Genomic DNA, 21,345 nt, shown 5'->3' with positions numbered 1-21,345 from the left:
CCCTGAAATTCCCTGACAGTTGAACAAATGCCAAATTGTTAAAAAGACGTATGTAATTAGAAATAGTTATCGGGCAAAATTTGTTGTTCGAAGCGTCAAACCCACTCGAGAAAGCAAAAGAAGGTGACTTAACGATATTTCCCTGACATTTTCGTAATTTTCCTACCTATTTCCAGGTTTTTCCTGACTCTGCAAAATTCCCTGACACTTCCCGGTTTTCCCTGACCCCTGGCAACCCTGTTATCCCGCTTTTTCCGGTTCGAGACACCGCGGTAAAAAACACAGCGACGCGATGTATTCTCCATCGTGCTGATACTTTCGACACGAACAAACACGGTGGTTTTTTTTACGGCGCCTTCGAAAATAGACTCCTCCCGCTTGGTAGCGTCCTAATAATGTTATTAATCCATTGTTACGAAAAACGCCGAAAGAAGATCCAGCGCGATGGGATTACGCGTGTCGTAATAAACTCGTTGAATAACGGGACGGCCGACGAATCCATTCGCCGTGTGAAAATTCGAGGTCAACATCATCGGGCCTCTTACTCGGAATAGCGGTCGAAACACATCGTTTAAAGCCCTAAAAATGTACAGAATGAGAGTTTATTGGTGTTCGGCCGACGACGAAAGAGCATCGGAGCCCGCCGCACAGTGGATCGAGTCGATCAGAGAGGTCAGCCAAGAAATTTTGGATTAAAACTGCAAATTTTTATTTTTGTTTCGCTACATTTTAAATTTGAAGGGATGCTTCTATCAGAGAAGTTCATGAAGAAACCGATGGAACCACTTGTAGAACCTTAAAGTTTCCCACGAACTGAGTTCTAAGCTTTTAATGTCTCCGAATTTTGTTCGACTTCCCCTGTTGATTCGATCCACTGCGCGCCGGCCCGAAAGGGAATTCGACCGCGTTACCGACAGCCACGAACAAGCCTCCGTTGCCACGGTTATTGAGTAAGGAAATCGCGATCTTTACGATGCTCATCCAGCAATCCGCCAGATCGGATCTTTCCCGTGACCACACCACACACTCAAGCTGTCGTAAGTTCTCGGTCCCGTGGGGTTTCGAGGGAAATCGTCGAGATAGGACGGATGAATCCAATGATCAAGATTCCCGTTGTTTCGTGCACACCAAGAGACATCATATCGCAAGTGGTCGAGTCTCACGCAGTTTTACAATTTTCGGATTGTTCAAGGTTTTCGACATGGATTTACTCGATTTGTAAGCTTTTCCGGATTTATGGGCTTGGAGTAGTAGCTTCTTGCGCAAGTCCAGCTCAGGCATAGTCGACAGAAAGCATATGATATATGCTATGATGCAAATTCGACAAACAGAAAAATCCCAAGTTTGACGACGCACTTTTCTGACTTTTCCAATTTTTTATTGATTTCTCAAGAAATTATCACCCTGAGAAACCACAAATTTTCAGACACTCAAGTTTAATCCGGAAAATTGCCGATTTAACATAGAACATTTAAAAATGTGCGATATGTAGCGCAGATGTTGTTCTTGCAATCGTCAACTTCTTATTTATTCCCTATGAACTCCGTGGCTATTCAGAGGGAGATCAGCAAAGGCACTGTATAAGAGCTATCTAATTCACCGAGTTGCGACAGAGCTAGAACATCAACATTTCTAAATGTTTTTGAAAAATCAGTTTTACCTAAATTCTGAGACTTTCATTTGACTTTCCAGGTTTCTTTCGTTGTTTTCATTCCGGAACTACCAGGTTCTTGGTTCTGGGTTGAGCATATTTCCTCAAATTCACGAGACTCTGAGCTGCTACTCTACTCGACCATCGTAGCATTTCGCCATAGCGATCAGGCATCCGCGGCGGCGACGGCTGGCTGGTCGGAAGGAGGTCATTCACCACGACGGTTCGACTCGGCGGTGAAACAGCGATTCGGCGAGTGAGTGAAAACAACAAAAAAAGACTCCCGAATCGATCACTTACACCGCTGCGCCGACTAATTGTTTCCACAAGAGAGGATTTCGCGACACTACAATGCTGCCGTGCCAAGGAAAAACGCCGTATGAACCTTCAGACGTTGCCAAGTTTCCTTCGATAAAAACCGAATTTACTGGGAAAATTGTGAATATTTTTTTCCAAAATTTTCACACAATTTTGTACGCAATGTAATGTAAAAGATCTGAAAATTTCAAGGAAAAACATACACGATAGTCGTCAAAAATACTTGTTTTATCAAGGGAAATTTGGCAACTCCCGAATGTTCATACGGCGTTCTTCCTTAGCACGGCAGAATGGTGCCGAGTCCGGTAGACCCGGCCCCCGGGTTCAACAAAACTCGACGTAGTTAGACCCCCAATACTCTCTCGCTTGTCTATCTAAATAGCCCACAGAGAACGCTCGAAAAAGAAATAGATGAAAAAAAGAGTGCCTCGCGGTCGGTTTTGATCGTCCCGGAAAACTGAGAGGAGTCGAGAGACAAAGGATAAAATGAGGAGAAAGAAAGTAGGTGACCAGTTAAGCAGGAAGAAAAGGAGGGAATCGAAGATAAAAATCATCCCGATCTAAGTTGCATGACGCAGAAAAAAAGAGTTTTATTGTATTGGGGCTTCCACTTCTTTAACTGAGAGAAAATTAAGGATTATTTTGGATTTTAGATAGGTAGTGGTTGGGATGGACTAAGGAGGTAGATGATCGACTTACAAATGGCAACCCACAAAAGATCCTGTAGCTAGTTCCATAATTTTCACCCTTGGTCCATGGAAACCACCCGTTTCAACCACACTGAAAAATATTCGTGTTCTTGTGCCACTTTGGATCAATATCGGAAGTGAAACACAAACTAATACTAAGTTTATGTTGATTTTGGTAAAGTTTGCGGTAAATTTAGCGCAGAAAATAATGGAGAGACTGAGAAAATGCATTCTTCCGATTGCGACGTTGTTCACCACTTGTTCTTTCATTAACTTTTCGTCGAGAGAACTAGCTGGCATTTTGGGGTTATTTACTGTTTTACAACCCGTTAGAAACAAGGTTTAGGTTCAAATTTTTCTCTGAGCAATAGAGTTGCTCTATCTTTCCTATATCTTCTTTGTCTATTGCTTTGTCTATCAATTTCAACGCTCAGCCCGCAGAAAATGCGTCGAGCCCAAGCCGTGGATCCACGTTCATGGATAGCGAGTTTGCTGGAGAGGCGAATCGTCGTTCCTCTGGCGGAAGAGCGTGCCTCAACTGCCTCAATGTCTACGTGAGCCCTCTTCTCCGAATAAATCAATACATTCCATGGCTCATGTGAAATTAGAGATATGCGCGTTGGTCAGAGGAGCGGCGAATTGAGAGCGGCTCTGGACGGGCGAACCGGGGAAAGAAGAAAAGCGAGGCGAGTCGGGGAAACGGGCTGAAGACGATTCGACCGCGTTGCCACCGACCGCAACCGTATAAAAAATAGGGGTAAAGGATGACAGTTTTCAGATCATAGAGGGGTGTGCATCAATTTGTTTGCAAAGTAACGTTGAATGAGTTACATTTGGACTGCATTTTGCAATTTGGAACTGTAAATTCTGGATCTTCTGAAAAATTACTTAAGTGCATATGGAAACTAATGGCACATACGTCGTTTTTTAACCGTGCTAGAATTTGTATATAAGTCCAAATTGCAAAATGTTGTCCATTAATGTCTGGATCCATCTTCATAATGAAGTCAACCATCGAAAGTTCGACATCGAGCAAAATATCAAGCTGCTAGTGTGATATTTCGCTTCTTCCCAGACTTTGAAGATCCCACTTTTTCAATTTTAGAATTCACCACGAAAAAGGCAACGTTATGAAAATACTTGTGTTATCATTTCCGGAAATTCATCTTGTACTTAACATTGACGTTTTAATGTGTTTTCAACAGGAGTAAATCCAAAGGGTTAAAGTTTTTTTTCTCTGTTGTCATTTCTTCACTAACCGATGGTCCTGAGCACAAAGGGCTTAAAAAATCTTCGCAAATTTGCTACGATAGCGTCACGTGCTGCATCTTGTTCGGCAGCAAATTATCAGAGCCCGACTGAATTTTCTCCTCGAAAATCATAATTTTTATGGATTATCTGCATACTGATCAGAACATGCGCTCATATTGTTCTCTATAAATTATTATAAAATTTGCGCATTGTGCAATCTTCCGGCATTGCGAGGCTACATGCGCTTGTGTTACAAATGGTTCAGCAACGGCCATTGGTATCTCGCTTGTAAAAAAACGATATTAGGAGGCAAAACCCAACTTTTGACGGAATCATCGCAAATCCGTTGACGAAGCACCGGCTGGCATCGCGGCGACGAGCGCGAGGAAGCAAGGAAGCGAGAAAGAGGAACATCGCGACGGCAAGTTGAAGGAACGGGACCAAAGAGAGTCGATGACCTGGCTCGACCAGGAGTACTGCCGGTACTCGTACGATCCCCCCCTACGCCCCCCTGGCCCCCCACCACCGGCGAAGGCCCCCGAAGTCACCGGCGCGGAGAATGGTCGAGTGCTGGTGCGCGTCGTTGCTTAACATTAGCGACCGAGTCCGCGACCACCGCCGTTCCCCGCCGATCCCACCGTTCCGCGAACGAAATCTGGGAACGACGGAACGAACCGGACGAATCGCGCCGAGGTTGCGTCGGAATCGACGGAACCGCCGCCGCTGCTGCGCCACCGTTCGGGCACATCATTTTGCTAGATTTAAGGTGATTCTTCGAGGTTTCTGACGTGGTCGAACTGGCGTGCGATATATCGCATTGATTATGTCAAAAATCTCAGCAGATGTTGAGTTTTTAGCCGAAAAGGAACGAGTGCCCCTGCGCATGAGCCTAAATAATCATTCTAAATCCGAAAATTAGAAAAATTCAGAGAAACGAAAGCAGAATATTGTGTGGAAAAAAACCTCGCATTCGATACAGTTGTCGATTTCTCAAATATAGTCTGCTTTCATTCCGTCTGAATTTTTCTAGTTGTTCGGTTGCAAATTATTGTCTAGGCTCATGCGCAGGGGCTGGCCACCTTCCCTTTTGTGGCTAAAAATTCAAAATCTGCCGAGATTTTTGATATAATCGATGCGATACATCCCATGCAGAGACAAGAGACCCTCCACTAGTATCTTGGCCATGGTGGAAGCTTTTACTTTCGGGACTTCAGCATTCTACTGTTGACTTACCTACATGGTTGATGTTCAACAACGTGTTGGCAGTTTCGTTTTGCAAACAAGCCGAAAATGGCCGACGTTTGGGAAAGTTGTTTGGCTCATGACGTCATCCGAAGCTCATCATCGACCATGTAGGTAAGTCAACAGTCGAAACTAGGGTGATGACTGTTGCTCCCTAATAATTGTCCATAAGGAATTGTTGAAACCCCGAAAGTAAAAGCTTCCACCTGTCGCTAGGAGACCAGTGGAGGGTCTCTTGTCTCTGATCCCATGCCAGTTCGACCAGGCCAGAAACCGTGACGGATCACCTTAAAAGGCAAGTTGTTCCCTTTGCCATCTCTTACGCGATCCTAGAGGGGGTTACAGCATTCCATTGATAGTCGAATTACAGTAAAAGTTGATTTTAAGGACTATTAACTGTGTGTAAGTTAAATGGTATCAGTATAGAAAAAAGAGTTTATTAGTGTTACGATCATTATGCGAATCCATTCAAATTTGAGCGAGATAATCCGCGGATTGACTCTTTTCGGGATTGCTTAAAACAGATTTGAATCATGAAAAAGTCACGGTGTTTTTTTGTTACGCAACACCCCCCCCCCCTCACACAAAAAAACGTCGTCGTTTGCTAAACGAACCGTTGTAATCAGGAGAAGCTGATTTGCGGCGCGTTCAATATCTGCAGTCCTGCCCGAACACGTGAGAAACGGCTTTCATCGGATAGGCAACTAAACTAACGTGAATGTAGGCGTATTGCCTACTCGCCTAGTTGAAGGCGATTTGTCGATCGTGACTCCGCATCTGGTGCCTTGCCTCCGCGATGAGCGATGACACATGCCGTTACGAGCACTTGTTACGGACGGAAAGTTGATAAGTAAGTCGAGGGACTGAAAACCATTACGATCAGATATTTAAGAATGAAATTTTCAAAATTTAAAGTCGTTTAAAGTTGCTTCAAAAATAGAGTTTCTTGACATTTAAATGCTCTCAAAGGGTCGATGTTCAGGACATTTTTGGTGTTATTTGCGCCAAATGATTCAGATTTAACCCCTTGGGACCCTGATACAGTCATCTCATTTTTACTCTCAACTTAATCCTAATCTTAAAGTCACTGTCCTTTAGCCAGCTTTTATCGAAAATCTACGGAGATCCCAAAAGATAGGAGAGAAAAATCACAACTTCAATGTCAAAGTCGTGGATCAAGAGCACTAATTTTCAGATACCTCATTATCATCTCACAGTGTTATAAAGTTTCTTGACTTTTCCCAAGATTTTCCCTGATCTTTTAACCAACTCTTCACTTTTAGGCGAGTCGCTATTCCACGCAGCCTAGGGGTTAAGATACAGCCCGCGACCCGAGTCATGTTGTCTGACCTCTCAACTCGAATCATAGTTATGAGACAGGATTTATTGCCCTTTTGAATTAAGCTCGACGACTCCGAGAGCCCCACAATTGGAGCTTAAATAGTTTTGTTTGTCGAGACTCCTCCATGGTGACTTCGCCCGCATCGAGACGCTCGACACTTTGACCCCGATGATTGTACGACTTGGCTAAGATTAATTTATCAACCCCTCAAGTACTTTGATGCACTGATTTCGGTCGCAAGGCATCATAAAGGCAATTGGAAAGTTGATCAACTTCTTTCATCCTCCATCCGTTGCAGCGGGTCCCGCACATGCTTCAACAAGCAAAATGTTCTGTCGTAATCGAGGTGGCGATTGACTCGAGCATTAAAATTTCCAGGTTGTCACTAAAATTTCACTTCGGATTTTCCTGATTTTTTCCATATATTTTGAATGAAATTCCTGATTTTTGGCGCGATTGAATTGACACTCGTCTGATTTTACAAACCAACATTTCTAGTGAATTGGATCGAATGTTCCACTTGTGCATGTTTTAGACTGCACGTAGTTGAAAAATGCACGCTTATTGTTTCCATATTCGTCGTCGATTTTCCTGACGACATTAAATTTCTTGCTATTTTGCGGTTTTGACTGATGGTAGACACCCTGATTTCAAGACTTCTCTCAGTTTAAAAAATGCACAGGAAAAAAAAAACACATTGGATCTAAAGTCCAGACTCTTAACAACATCGACAAGAAAAAGTACTCTTGATTCAATCAGAATCTAGCTTAAATCAAGAACCAAGCCTCTTAATTTAAGCGGATTTCGTTTTGATTCAAGCAAAAATCCGATTGAATCAAGAGTATTTTTTTCTTGTCAATGTTTTCAAGAGTCTGGACTCTAGATCCAATGAGTTTTTTTTCCAGTGTACGCAACTGATCAGAACGAATTCCAGGCCTTAAGGCGATCTTCAAAAAATAAATCTCCAGCCTTGTTTTGGCGAGGTGAACCTGGAGCTAAGCACAGTCTCTTCATACGAAACAATTCCCGAACCGTGCCCTAACTTTCCAGATAATCCCCGACCATCGCCACTCCGTTGATGATGACACGTAAGATTAAGTCGCAGATTAGCGAGATTGAAATTAAACATTCATAACTTACAAGTCGGAGGAAGGAAGTATTCGAAACTGGGAGTCGTTGAAAGCTTTTAGCTTACCTGTAACAGAGAAAACAAGCTTGTTTAAATACCCAGCTGGAAATTTGATCTCGGAGTAAACATGAGTGCAAAAGTTCTCTTGATCGATAGCGAAAGGACGTCCGCGGGGTGGGGGAGCGTGTTCCAAGAAAACTCGCGCAATCAATCAAGAAAATTGCGCTCGATTTCCGGCGCTCCTCGGCGGCCGACATGTCGAGCGCCGAACTGCCGTGCTACGGAAAAACGCCGTATGAACATTCAAGAGTTGCCAAATTTCCTTCAATTAAACGTTTATTTCAGAGAAAAATTTTGAGTATTTTCCCTTGAAATTTTCAGGAACTTTAGGTGACATTGCGAGCAAAATTATCTGGAGAAATTTGCGGGAAAATATTTATATTTTTACCAGGAACTTCGTAGTTTATCAAAGGAAATTAGGCAACGCCTGAAGGTTCATACGGCGTTTTTCCTTAGCACGGCGGCAAACTCCTCCGGGTCCCATCTCCTGGGAACGGTCGCTCGCGCTCGAAGGCAACCGTGTTCAAGAGTTTGATTTTCTCGCCGTTAGACGAAGGCGGCTAATTCACGTTTTCCCTTTATTTACTCTTTTAATGAAATTGAAAACACCCTAATTTTCGCCTCGCCTAGCCTCGGCGCCTACCTGAGAGGAGGCGGCGGCCGCTACGCAAAAGGTTATTTCAAGCGCAACTTCTCCTACGTGCCCCGAATCGAGTTAGCTCGTAATTCGAGTTGTTTGGCAAGTCTATCTATTTATAAAAATAAGCAGCTTTCCGTTCTATTGCGAGCAATTCCGAAAGTTATCGTTTATTTCCTCTTCGTTACTTTCGGATTTTCCCGCGTATGTTTTCAATACTTACGATAAATCATGATGAATGTGTATTCTTATCCCATTACAACAATTTCATTATTCCTCACGATTGCAAACCCGACTGATAAGTAGCAAAAAATGAGGACGTTACCACCTGAGTTTCTACTGATGTTACAACTGGTAACATGACCCATCCAAAAAAATATCGGAGGGAATATTGGTGATCTTCAGGAGTTGGCGGAACTGCCGATCCTCCAATCCTTGGCTTATATTATGTGTAAATAATCGACACTATAACTAGTTAGGCAGCAGCCACCCGTCTTTAAACTTTTTTTTCTTTTTTATCCACCCCTTCTTCCCTCTTGGTCGTCAACATTTAGGGGAGTTTCTTAGGATTGGGCCGGGGTAGCTACCGCCACCTAGAATTCTACAGAGATAAATCGATAAATATCCGCAATTTTACATCATATTTCAAGAACCAAAACTCGGCGTTGTCAATTATCTAAAATCGCCGCTGCAGCACGATCTGACACATAAGGAGGCGAGACGTAATTCCTACGAAGGAAAAGGAAGAAAGTAAGGGAAAGAAAAAAAAATGGAGGAGGCACTTAGCACTCAGCGTGATAAATCGAAATTGCCAACTGCTCAAACTACATCCGCGACCTTTGATCGACCGAAAACCTAATATTACGCTGTTAGGCTGAGAAAAAACATTATGTTGACAACCGGACGTTTCCCTGGTAATATCTAAAATTTACGAAAGTCCGGTCAATAAAAAACTAAAAAGTTACCAGAGATTCCTCTCAACAATTCAATCTGAATATCTAAAAATTTCAATGAAAAATTCACAACCATTCTCAGAAACAAAAATTTTATAGCGGGTAATATGACAACATCAGAACGTTGAAACAGCGGTCTTCCTCAGAATAGCAGCATGTCTATCCGCCCGGCCTTTCTATCTTCGCAGATTACGATGTTCCGATTATGTTTTTTGCGGGTTCCGTGTGCGAAGGGCTTTTAGCGCTCCGCCTTTGCCAAAGTTCAGTCAGGCCCCCGAAAGCTCGGGAGAAAAAACGGACTAAAACGGGAGATTTGCCGCCGGGACCGGGTTATCGCGCTGTCAGTCTGGTTCTCGGCGCTAATGCATCGGCTTCTTGACGGAAATAACAGTATTGTCGACTCGAATGATAATGCCATGTGTCGACCCGAGCGTCGTCTTGCGCGAGGTTGCCATCCGTAGCATTTCGCGAAAAGGTCACTACATTATAAAAAAAATGTCATTTAATGCTCTACTACGTAATGATGTCGAATCAGATAGGTTGGGAGAACTAATCAGACGAAAGGGATTGAATGCTCTACCCCAATAAAGGGACTTGGAGAGCAAGTGGGATAAGTGCAGTTTTGCAAGGTTTGCAGTTAGCGTATTTACACTGGAAAAAAAGGTAGCTTGGATCTAGAGTCCAAACTCTTGAAAACATTGACAAGAAAAAATACTCTTGATTCCATCGGATTGTTGCTTGAACCAAAAAGAAATCCGCTTAAATTAAGAGGCTTGGCTCTCGATTTAAGCAAAAATGCGATTGAATCAAGAGTATTTTTTCTTGTCAATGTTTTCAAGAGTCTGGACTCTAGATCCAAGCTACTTTTTTTCCAGCGTACAAAGAATTCTCGATTCTGAATTACGTAATTTCAAACTCTGTTTAACGCTCTTTCGGATTACAAGCAGTAATGATTCTCAAAAGTTGGCAAAACTGTTTTTCCCTCCACTTAAATCTATGTAAAACAATCGATTTTCAGTGAGGCAGCTCGTCTCACCTAAAACCGATCTTTTTAATGGATTTGAATGGAGGAAAAACAGCATTGCAAACTTCAAAACTCGCCACAGGTTACTACAAAATTATTCCGTAAAACATCTTATTAAATAAACCATTTATCACAAAACGATGACGGAGTCGACCGGCTTCGCGACTGAAATACGAACAGAACGACGGAACCTTTGAACAGAGTCAAAATCTACATTTCTGATGCCCTGCCTTTCCTTTTCAACCGGAAAAGACGAGAAAAGAAAAGAAAACTGTGGGGCGATTTAATCTGCGGACGAAGATCTGATCTGACTATCGCTCAAAGACGCCGTGATAAGTGACCCGGGGGCGACCCCGGGGGAAAGCTCCCTCCCTCCGACCCTTGGCCTCGGCTGGGCTGAAAATGAATATGCATGGGCGGATTGGGCGGGCGACGATAAGGGACGAAGGGACGGATGAACAAGGATGCATCGATCGGCAGGATCTCGTTCGGGATTTGAATATTGTAATTAAATACTCGGAGCGATGCTGTGCTTCGCGCTTTACGACAATGCCGCTCCGTTCCAGTAATTCTTCGCTCCTTCCGCCTTGCCTTTTCGCACGGGGAAACATTCATTTTTGAATGAAAGCTATATAAATCACTACTAAAACAGGCTGACCAAAAATCAGTACTTTCACAGTACTTTTTCAGTACGACTCCCAAGAAATTGAGTACCTTCTCAATAGAAAAATTCAGTACTTTTTCAGTACCTCCAATTAAAGAATTTCGAAAAATTTCAAAAATTTGAATTTCTCGCTTAAATTGCGACAAAAATGAAAAAAATTCCGGACCTTTTTGCGGATTTTCCGCACTTTTTCGGTACTTCCGGTCCTCCGTAAAAAAATCAGTACTATTTCGGGAATTCCGGACTTGTAGACACCCTGATAAATCCTTCTTTTTCTTCTATAGAATATCATAGAGAGAAAGAGGAAGGTGATCGCCGGTCAAGTATTCGCATCCATTCACGTCATTAGGGTACACATTGTCGTCGTCGTCGTCCCCCCCCCCCCCCCAAAGAATGCAACTAAATTTCGAGGTTGCAAAAGTTTCCCTCGGAAATTTCATTTTTACCGAGAAAATATCGGACATTTGAAACTGAATATATTACTCATTTTTCTTCCGATTCAATGCAGAGACACAAAAAAATTAAAAAGAATGGCAGATTTACATTTTTGTAAAAAATTGAATTGTTCGAGCCATGATTTTTCTCTGTGATAGAATACATCTCAAAATTGCTTCCCGTTTCTTCTACGAGAGTGCCAGCTATTAAATTAAAGGAAAAATAAATCAATCTAAAGGACCTAATAAAAAATGATGAAATTTCAACTTTTTCTCCCCCCTTGCGGGATGTCAATACTTCCTCTACCCCTAGGGGAGCGAGAAAGTAAAAAGTCACTAAATTGCCCAGCCGCAAGTTTCTTGCGCTAATTTTGAACGCTAAAAGCCCCTCGGTTCCGCGGAATATAGCATCAGCAAAACGTCCGTCCTCCCACTACTGGAGCTAATCTCGGAGGAGCGAGGGATAAAAATATGGAGTCAAAAGCCAATTTTTCCGGCCGGGAGTCGGGGCAAAGAAATGAAGGTGGGGCGCCCGGCCTTAAGTGAGAGCATGCCCGAATACTTGAGCGGTCCCGCACAAAGGCGTCAGGAACTCGCTCCTTTCCGAAATGACAACTAAGCCCTCCTCTAAAAGCTCTGCTCATTTTCCGTTTCCTCAAATCTGCTGGCTGTGCTCCCCGCTTGGATTTCGCCCCCCCCCCCCCCCTTCCCGCTGTCATCGGCTTATTCGCCGGGATTAACCGTCCTCCGAGAAGCCTTCGGTCTTCTTCGTCACGCTCTTTTCATTTATTATTAATCTCGAGACGAGTTTATAATTTAATTATTATCTCCTCTTCATATTTTCGCGGGGTTTTCTACTTGGGGTCGTGGAATTATCGTAAATTTGTGGGTGTTACCTCCCGTAACTGGAAAATCACGGTTGGCGCGCAAAAACTCGCGAAAAACAAAAGCTCTGTACCGCGCTCAAATCTCGACCCTAACCAGTGTTCAGTCTTCACAACGTGCAATGCGTCAAAAGCAGTTTAACATCGGTCTTCGGCATCCAAAAACGATAATGCGCCCTACTGACTTTTTATAGATTTGCAATCAATAGGAATCCAATTGCTTGAGTGTTGCGTGAGAAAACATTTAATTTGGCTCGTAAAAATTGAGTTTTAAGTTCGATGTAGGTTCTTAAATTTTTGAGACTACATGCTTCAAGTTTCACCTTACGATTTTACTCTCTTTTACAGATGCCAAAAATGTATACCTTCCATTGAGAGCAAAATAAATCAGGGGACACCCGTGATGAAATTGATTCGATATAACCCAACTGAGAATTCTCACTGTGGCAATATTAATTTAAGGAAGCTGCTGAAAATGAAGGTTTCTTTCATGTTACGTGTGGACCATGCAAAATGCATAAGTTTGGAGACGGATCAAATTCAGTGCTTTTGCGTGTTTTCTTCAGAAATGCGGTGAAGCTGAAGATTGCTGAGATACGCTCAACTTGGCTTGACAACAGGGAAAGAAAACAATATTCGAGCCTTTCCGGTTCTGAGACTTCGCGAAAACTTGGCAACGTCTGTCTCCGACTTCGTGACCAGGCACACAGATAGTAACAGCCAAAGAAATGAGAAATAATTAAAACTAATCTTTGAGGAACCTGGGACTGCGGAGCACTACCTGGCGGACCGTAGATGATGATCGTAAAGAATCTTAATAGTCCCTTTTAATTAGGGAGAAAAAATTACTTTTAAAATTAAACGCGTTTTTCCGGAACGCCCGTTCGAGTTTTTACGGTGTGGTTTTTTCTGTTCTTTATGGTTCATTAGTCGCTTCGGAAGTTTCAGCAGCAGGGACACAATGGAAATGGAGACGGGAGGTGGCGATCTCCTCGATGGTGAGACGGCTAATTGCACGACGCAACAAAGCATTCAATCATCCGTCATTAAACCGACCATTATCATGCATCCCAGCCGTCATTTGCGAAAAAGAAGACGAACTCAATTAGTCAAATTTAAATCTACATTCTAGGGGTCGCAGGGAAGCTGAACTATAAAACTAGAAAATAAGAAGACCGATTCAATTAGTCGAATTTAGGGCAACATTCCAGGGCTCCCTGGGAAGCTGCAATATAAAACCACGCGGTTGACATTGTTCATGTCGAATTTTCTACTCGCACGGCACTCTTTTATACTTTCTATCAGCGGTGTAAATTCCTTAAGATGTTCAGGCATCTCTTAAAATTATACGTATTTTCATTCCCGTGCTAACTCTCTTTTCCCTGCTATTAAGCTGTATAATATAGCTTCATTTCTTATTCAGTATAGTGGTGGTGGTCAGGCCTTTAGCGCAAATTTCTAGACTTTTTCCGGAATTCCCGTTTTTTTTTTGGATTATGCAGGCACAAGGCTTAAATTCTTGTTCTGTCTAGTGGTGGTCACGCTTATAGCGTTAAAATTTTAGATTATTCCCGGAATTTTCGGTTTTTCGGATCGTGCAGACATAACGATTGATTTCTCGATCTTTCTAGTGGTGATGAGGCTTACAGCGTTACAAATTTAGACTTTTCCCGGAATTTCCAGTTTTTCGGATCGTGTAGACATAGCGCTTGATTTTTCAATCCGTCAATCTTTCTAGTGGTCATCAGGCTTTTACCGTAAATTTCTAGACTTTTTCCGGAATTTCCCGTTTTTCCGGATCACGTAGACTCCCCGACGCGTGCAACGTGGCTTGGCCGCTGGAAACCTCGGCGAATCTGCACCACGGCTGCGGCTCCGCGTTGAGCTTGTGCGATTGCATCTGACTGGCTTGAACGACTCTCACAACCCCGCAAGAGTCTACAAGTGTCGATATCGGTCGAATCGGGCAATAAATACAAGAGAGCAACGTAATACGTTCGGCTCGTCGACGAGGGGGTGAAGGCGCGCGGGGTGTCGAAATTGGATTTCAACATCTCAGTCAACTCCAAGCTACCGTATTGCCAAATGGAGCTTGTCCTAGGATGGAGTGAGTGGGCTTCTAAACCGTGTCGTTCAAAGTTTGAAAAATGAGTGGGCTTTATCACAGTACACGGATAAGAAGAACAGTAAGGGCTGCTACACAAGTGAAAAAACCCTTTGGTTAAACGAAATTATCAGTTTAGTCGGAGTTTCTTGGTTCAAAGTATTAGAGCTTTAACCGTGTGTTATATTCTTGTCCGGTCGACGGAGTCGTATATTCGGATCAGCGGACGAACCGAGGGCCTAGGGACATGTACAAAATGTAGCATGTGAACCGAAATTTCTGGTTTGCTGAACTGAATCTCCGGTTCAAAGAACTGAATCTTCTGTTTACTGAACTGCAGTTCTGTCCTGTCAACCGAAGAGGTTGATCTGCGCGACTAAAAGTTCGGTCATATGAACCGACGGCAATCATGGAAAAAAATACTAGGGGTTTTCCCCTAAAATTGTGGTACCACCCTAATTTATTGGATGTTATGGACACCAATTACTTGTGGTAATACCGCAACATTTGTGCTGGTAGCCTAATTTATTGGGGTACTACCACAATTAATGGGGGTACTACCACAATGAATTGGGGTGCAATCACAATTAATTGGAGATGTTCGTACCATCCAACAACCCCTTGCTCTTTTTTCCCGTGATGGAATCAAATTTTGTTAATTGCGTTCGACTTTTCGTACCCATTTGCCGAATGAAAGGCCCGACCGTCTGAATTGAACATAAAGTTTTGTCTTCTTCTTCTTCAGGACAAGAACTGTCATCCTCAGAAGACTGATTGTTGAAATTGATAGACAAAGAAGACGTAAGGAATATGAAGCGCTTCTAATGGTTTAAGCAGGTGGTTCTGGTTCTTGTAGACTAAGGGAGAAAATGATGGACTACCTAAAGGATGTCTCGTGAATTACCCTTAATTAGTCTACTACCTACCTCTCCTAAGTCCATTGCAACCACCCGCTTCCACCAATAGGATCCCTCCATATCCTTTTGCTCATATTTGTCTATAGCTTTGTCCGTCAATTTCAATAATCAGCCCGCAGGCCAATGACTCCTCGTCAGACGAGTGAGATTTCAGCAGATTCTTCGCAACTTGATAGAAATTACTACCCGGCTTTGGATTTCCACCCAAGCTAACCGGAAATTTCTAATTCATAGGTAGAAATCTGCCAACATCCCAAAGTCCACACAACGTTCCTCCTCCGACACGGCAGTATATTTCTCCCCAACGACACGAGCGTCGAGCCGGGTGACAGTTAGATTCGCGCCCGGTTCGCCATGGTCATTACCGCGGAAAAAGCTGGCGGTTCTGGGTCAAGGCCTCGTCGATTCGCTCGGGCCCACTTGAAAAAGTCTCCGGGTTCGTTCAACCCGGCCGGCGCGGCGGGTTTTAATCGCTATAAGCCCCGGACGCGGACCCGGCTCGGAAGCTGTTTTCTTTCTGTTATCCCCGGTGGATACGTTTCCGTCGTTAAATGAAATAACCGCTCTCTGGGTCAAGGCTCGGGCGACTAGAGCCGTTTTTACGATCCGCCGAGCTAATCCCGCCGGGACTCCCGGTTGAGAGCCAGTGGCGTGGCGTGAATTGCGATATATCGATTGATACGCCACTCAAACCTATGAAAAAAGATCGATTATTAGGGTGTTCGCAGCGAACACCTTATTAATCGATTCTTTACCATAGCTTCAAATGGCGATATATCGATAATCGATCACTCACGCCACGCCACTGTGAGAGCGTCTTTCAGGTGGACCTCTCACCTATCGTGGCTACTCTGACGCCAATTGGACGTATCTCTGCCGAACGGAACTATGTGCATCATGGCGTGAGCCCTGTTAAGCGTTATTTCTTATGGGTCTCAGGGCTCATGTATTGCACATACTTCCGTGTGGTGAAAATACGTCCAATTCCACTTGAGCCCTCGATAAAGTGGAGTTACGAGAAAAAAGGGCTTAAGAAGCAGTGACGCCCTTACGTCCGGTAGATTTAGCGGAGGGGACGGGGGGGGGGGGGGGCTGCTTCAATGAGCCGCTGTACAAGGGAAGAGATAGACTTCTACCAGAGGACATGTGTACTTATCAAAATTTCACGCGACACACGGGTGAGAAATTAATGTACCGAGTGGCCCAGAGCAACCGCACTAGACTTTTTCCTCAATTATTCATTATTTGGACCGCGTTAAGCAGAAAGGAACCAAGCTACATTAGCTATTGCCAAATTTAATTGGGCAATTAAATTTTTTACATGAAAACGGTCGTGCGGATTTTTGTACACAAATTTCAGTGAATTTTCTCCTTAGTACGGAGCAAATTCTTTACAATTTTCAAAGGAATTCGCACAGACGTTCTCTTGTAGAAAAATTAAATTGCCCAGTTAAGTTTGACAAAAGCTGATGTAACTTGGTGCCTATCTGCTAAACGCGATCCATTTTAGGTCGGATTGTGTCCAGGACGGCGCTCAGTGGGTCGAGTCAGTTACAGGGGTCGGACATGAAATTTTTTACTAAAACTCCACATTTTGTTGTTTATTTCGTCACATTTCGCATTACAAAGGGGTGCTCTCAGAAGAAAATTTCACGAGAAAACCAATGGATCCACTTTTAAAACTTCAAAGTTGTGTATCAACGGAGTTATAAGCGTTAAAAGTTTTCAAGTTTTGTCAAACCTCTCCTATTGACACGATCCACTGTACGGCGGGGATGAATGTAAAATCGACCCCAAGGATAGCTTACCCTTTCAAAAACCCAGGAAAAATCGAAGAAATGTCAGGTGAATTCAATGTCGAGGAAAATCGGAGAAAAGAGATGGCAAGACTAAATTTTCCAGAACTTGCAACCCTGATCGAAGCTCCGAAACGAGGGGTATCATCGGCCGATTCGAATCGACAGCCGCGCGATGATGGCAACAGGAGACAATCTACTCCGTCGTCAGCGGGCGGGGGGCTCCAAACCTGGGGGAAGGGGGGGGGGCAACGATTGTCACGAAGACTAAGGAGGAATTTCGAGAGACAAACGTGACTAGATCAACCACCGCCTTGCTCGGGCGGAGTTGCCATCGGACTCGAGCGTCAAGTGCAGGTCCTTATGAATTCCCGGAGCGGAACATGGGAATAGACGAGGTAGTACCTGATAAATTCGCACTATTCTTCAAGAGAGCCAATATTTGTTTTTCCCGATGTTCGCTGGCTTCTTCTTCGCCGATCTGTGTTTCAAATAACCTCCTTACTGCCGGATCTCTCCGTTTTAGAACATTCGTAGTTTCTCGTCGCTCTACCGTGTGTAAAATCTGAAGCCTTTCGAGTAGGTTCGAGCGATTTCTCGATTCTGAGGATAGCTAACGACTGGAAATTCTTCAGAAAAGAATGCAGGCGCGTTCGAAAACTACAATAGACGGTCTAGGTTTTATAATTCCCTTTATTCTTTGATTTTTCCTGATGAAGTGATCCCTTTGATTTGAAAATCTCTGACTTTCTCAATTTTTTTCCTAGCAAATATTGAGAACAGTGAGCAGTCCCTGACTTTCAAGACAGCGCGAGATAATGAACGATAATATTGCAATTTTCGGATTCGCCCAGAGGAAAAGTTGACACGATGTGGTACGACAGATAAAAATTTTCTTTTCACCTGCACCCACACTTTCCAGTCGTTTTGCTCTTTCCCCGTAGTTTCCTTAGACTCAACACCCCCCCCCCCCGACTCACTTCCCCCGTTACTTCTCCGGTTTCCTCTTACTATGGATCGGTCAAGCGGGCTGATTGTTGATATGAGCAATTGATAGACAAAGAGGACAAAAGGGATATGGAGGGATCCTATTGGTGGACGTAGCAAGAGACAGAGGAGATATCTAATACACTAACTGACGGTAACCCACGAGAGACCCCCTATAGTCAGTCCATAATTTGCCCCCTTAGTCTACAAGAACCACCCATTTCAACCAATAGGGTCGCTTCATACTCCCTATGTCTTCTTCAGCAATAGTTTTGCACTGAAAAAAAAGAATCGCAATCTCAACTATACCTCTATCTGATTTTGGCGTCAGTTTTAGGAGTAGTTACACCAGACAGAGGTATAGTTGATCCTACCACACTTTCGGCTTACTCAACCAGTCCTTTGACTAGTGCAACTACTTTTATAATTGGCGCCAAAATCAGTCAGGAGTATAGTTGAGATTGTGATACTTTTTTTCCGTGTCTGTGGATTTACACATCAGCCCGCAGAAGACGAGAATGCGAAACGTCCAAAATTACAGGAACGCTCGAGCGGTCCAGAAGCCGAAAAGCGATCGGCCACACCTGCTCGACGAGCAATTTTTCATCCGGTCGGAGAGCTTTCCCCGCCTAGAGGGGGGGGGGGGGGGCTCTGTCACGTGACTCGGAATCGGAGCTGGCACGGGGACCGGGGGACGCACTTGCTCGACAGCGGATCTTCGCGGCGGATGATAATTAATCTTCGGGTCTCTTCTCCTTCTCAATGCTCTCATTTAAAAATGTGCAACACGTATGTCACTTGTTTTTCTCCCCCGGCACGGGGAAATCATTAATCTCCTCCAAAATATGACACTCCGCATCACTTGTTCCACTTCCAATCCCCCGACGCGTGGCTCCTTCCCCGCGAAGGGCTCCCCGGGCCTCAACGCCAATTCGCCGGGACGCTCTCATCCACGTTACCAACTTCTTTCACTCGCAATTAGACTACATTTGGCAATTGGGAACTACAATGTCTAGCTTTTTTTAGTGCGACAACGTATGTGCCGTAGGTTTCCCAATGCAGATAGGTGCTTCAAGAGATGAGCAAGAAATGATAGTCCCTCATTGCACAATGTAGACGGAGAGTGCTGCCATTTCAATTGGATTGCATTTTGCAAAAAGGAACCACTAGCATTGCAATGATGCTAAGATGGTGCAACTTCATCCTTTGCAATAAAATTGCGGAAATCGTGAAAAGCTATGAAATTTAGATGGTAATTTTTGTCTTTAATTCACAGTTTTTAGCGAGTAAAATAGAAACTATTAATGGATAATCGGGGTTTTCCTCCAAGACAAAAGAAGTTGCACAATCTTAGCAACATTGCAATACTAGTGGTTCCTTTTTGCAAAATGTAATCCAATTATGGTGTCCATAATCCTTGGAGTTACTCAATTCTGATCCTCGATTCCTATCCTTCAGAATTGTGGGGATCAGTTCCCTGATGAAAATATGGGATTTTCTCTTCCTCCCGTTGTCGTTCAGATTCTCTTCAGAAAGCCTGCATTTTTATTCAGAGCAAACCTGTTGATTTTAACACATTTTGGCTATCTCTTTGGCGCTGAAGCAACGTAGACGTAGAAGTTCAAAACAGAACGGTCTCGCAGCGGAAACGCAAAATTTCCCATTCGGTGAATGTCTCATTTTCTTCCCTCCATCCAGGACCAGATTAGCGGGGGTGCCTCCGGTCCCACGGGCCCCCCTGAGCGATTTTTTCTGAAATGCCACATCCTTAAGGGATACTTGAAGTCTAATAGACAAATTTACAGAGACTCTGAGCCTAGAATTTTGTAAGTCAGGGTTCCCTAGAATATTGGGGACTAAGGGGTCCTTAATGGGGGTCCGGTCCTCAAGTTTTAGGATTTGGGGCTCCTCATGACCAGCATCCCGAGCCCCTCAGTGCTAATCCGCCCCTGCGTTCATACGACTCCTCCGCCTCAGTTTCAGACCAATGTAAACAAACATGATGGCGATCAAATTCTGGACGAGATGAGTCTTCCAAAGCCGAAAATAAGTTCTGTTGAAAATGTTAATTATGGCGAAAACATTCTTTTTTCCACAAGTACCGATCATGATCGTTGAAAAAACGAATTTCTCTGGGTTTGGATGAATGATGGTTCCAAGCACGCAGGCCAAGTAGCAAAGTAAGTTGAAGGCATTTGGGGGCGGGGGGAGGCCGAGAGGGTTCCGCGAGTCCCCCTATGAGATTTGTGAGAGGCAGAAGAAAGATGAAAAGGAACAGCTCACGCGATCTGGCGGATGAACGGAGAAACTACTTCGGACGCGAGTCGTGCAGTGGCGCTCTCCGACGTGGACTTACGGAAGCTTCCGGAGACACACCGTCGTCCGGGGCACAACAAATCGACGGCCGACTTCGAACTTCACATCGATAAATCCACATAACATCGCACCGGAGTCTCACTCGATATTGATTAATAATTATTAGGTGCAACCTCGAGCTATCATTTTTGAAAACGAAGACCTCAGGTAAAGTGGAATTAGTGCAAAAATACACCGCCTAAATGAGGCATGAACGAGCAAAATACAGCCGGTTTGCTTTCCTTCTAAAGCAAATTTAATATATTTTTAGAACAGTTTGTCACAATAGCCTCCACAATTTATTAGCTAACTGGGGCATAATTGAGGGGAAGTAACTTTCAGCTTTTCGTGTACACTCATTAAACTTACATCACTTACTTTGAAAATTTTAAAATCTTTCAATTGACTCATTTGGTGAGCGGTTCATGTTTTTAACAATTATGTTTGATGTGAAAGTGATTGCAGCCATTCTGCATGGCATTACAAATTGTCTCAGTATAGACTGGAAGAATTACAATGTCATTCCGAGGGAATAATTCAAAATACGTTCTTCTGTCGATGCCAACTGAGATGCTCTCTTCGGAAAGAGACTTGGGTTAAAATGATATACGAAGACTTATCAACCATGTTTATGATCCTGAAAGCTTGTAGATTGAATCAAGTTGTCCAAAATCTCTGTGATTCATTCCTATCAATTTTATTCTTGAACTGCATTTGACTTGAAAAGAATAGAGGTAGGAATTTTCAAAAGCATGGTAGAATGTGGAGTACAATATGAATATCTGAAGTTTTTGAATAAATTTCATGTCAGGAGTGTTTTTTCTTTTCTCTCTCTCTATGGAAAACTTATGGGTCCAATTTTTCTCTCGATATTTCTCCTTAATTGCTTGAAGAACTATCTACAAAAT

General features: G+C 43.6%; 1 protein-coding gene across 14 annotated transcripts in view; it reads right to left on the bottom strand.

The window, feature by feature from the left end:
- The window catches only part of LOC109041486 (pumilio homolog 1), a 376,227-nt gene that overhangs the window by 230,453 nt on the left and 124,429 nt on the right, over window positions 1–21,345 (bottom strand). The window contains exon 11 of one of the 14 annotated variants that reach the window (XM_072302973.1): window positions 7,665–7,688. The exons of the other annotated variants lie outside the window; for them this stretch is intronic. Coding sequence (XP_072159074.1) covers window positions 7,680–7,688 — 9 coding nt within the window. The 3' untranslated portion in view covers window positions 7,665–7,679. Of the gene's footprint in view, window positions 1–7,664; window positions 7,689–21,345 lie in introns of those variants that run through there. 14 annotated transcript variants of the gene reach the window in all.

This window comes from Bemisia tabaci, chromosome 7 (genome assembly GCF_918797505.1).
Source record: "Bemisia tabaci chromosome 7, PGI_BMITA_v3".
In the NCBI taxonomy this organism is placed as follows: domain Eukaryota; kingdom Metazoa; phylum Arthropoda; class Insecta; order Hemiptera; family Aleyrodidae; genus Bemisia; species Bemisia tabaci.
The sequence above is the reverse complement of the archived record's forward strand: the minus strand, read 5'-3'. Positions and strand labels throughout refer to the sequence as shown.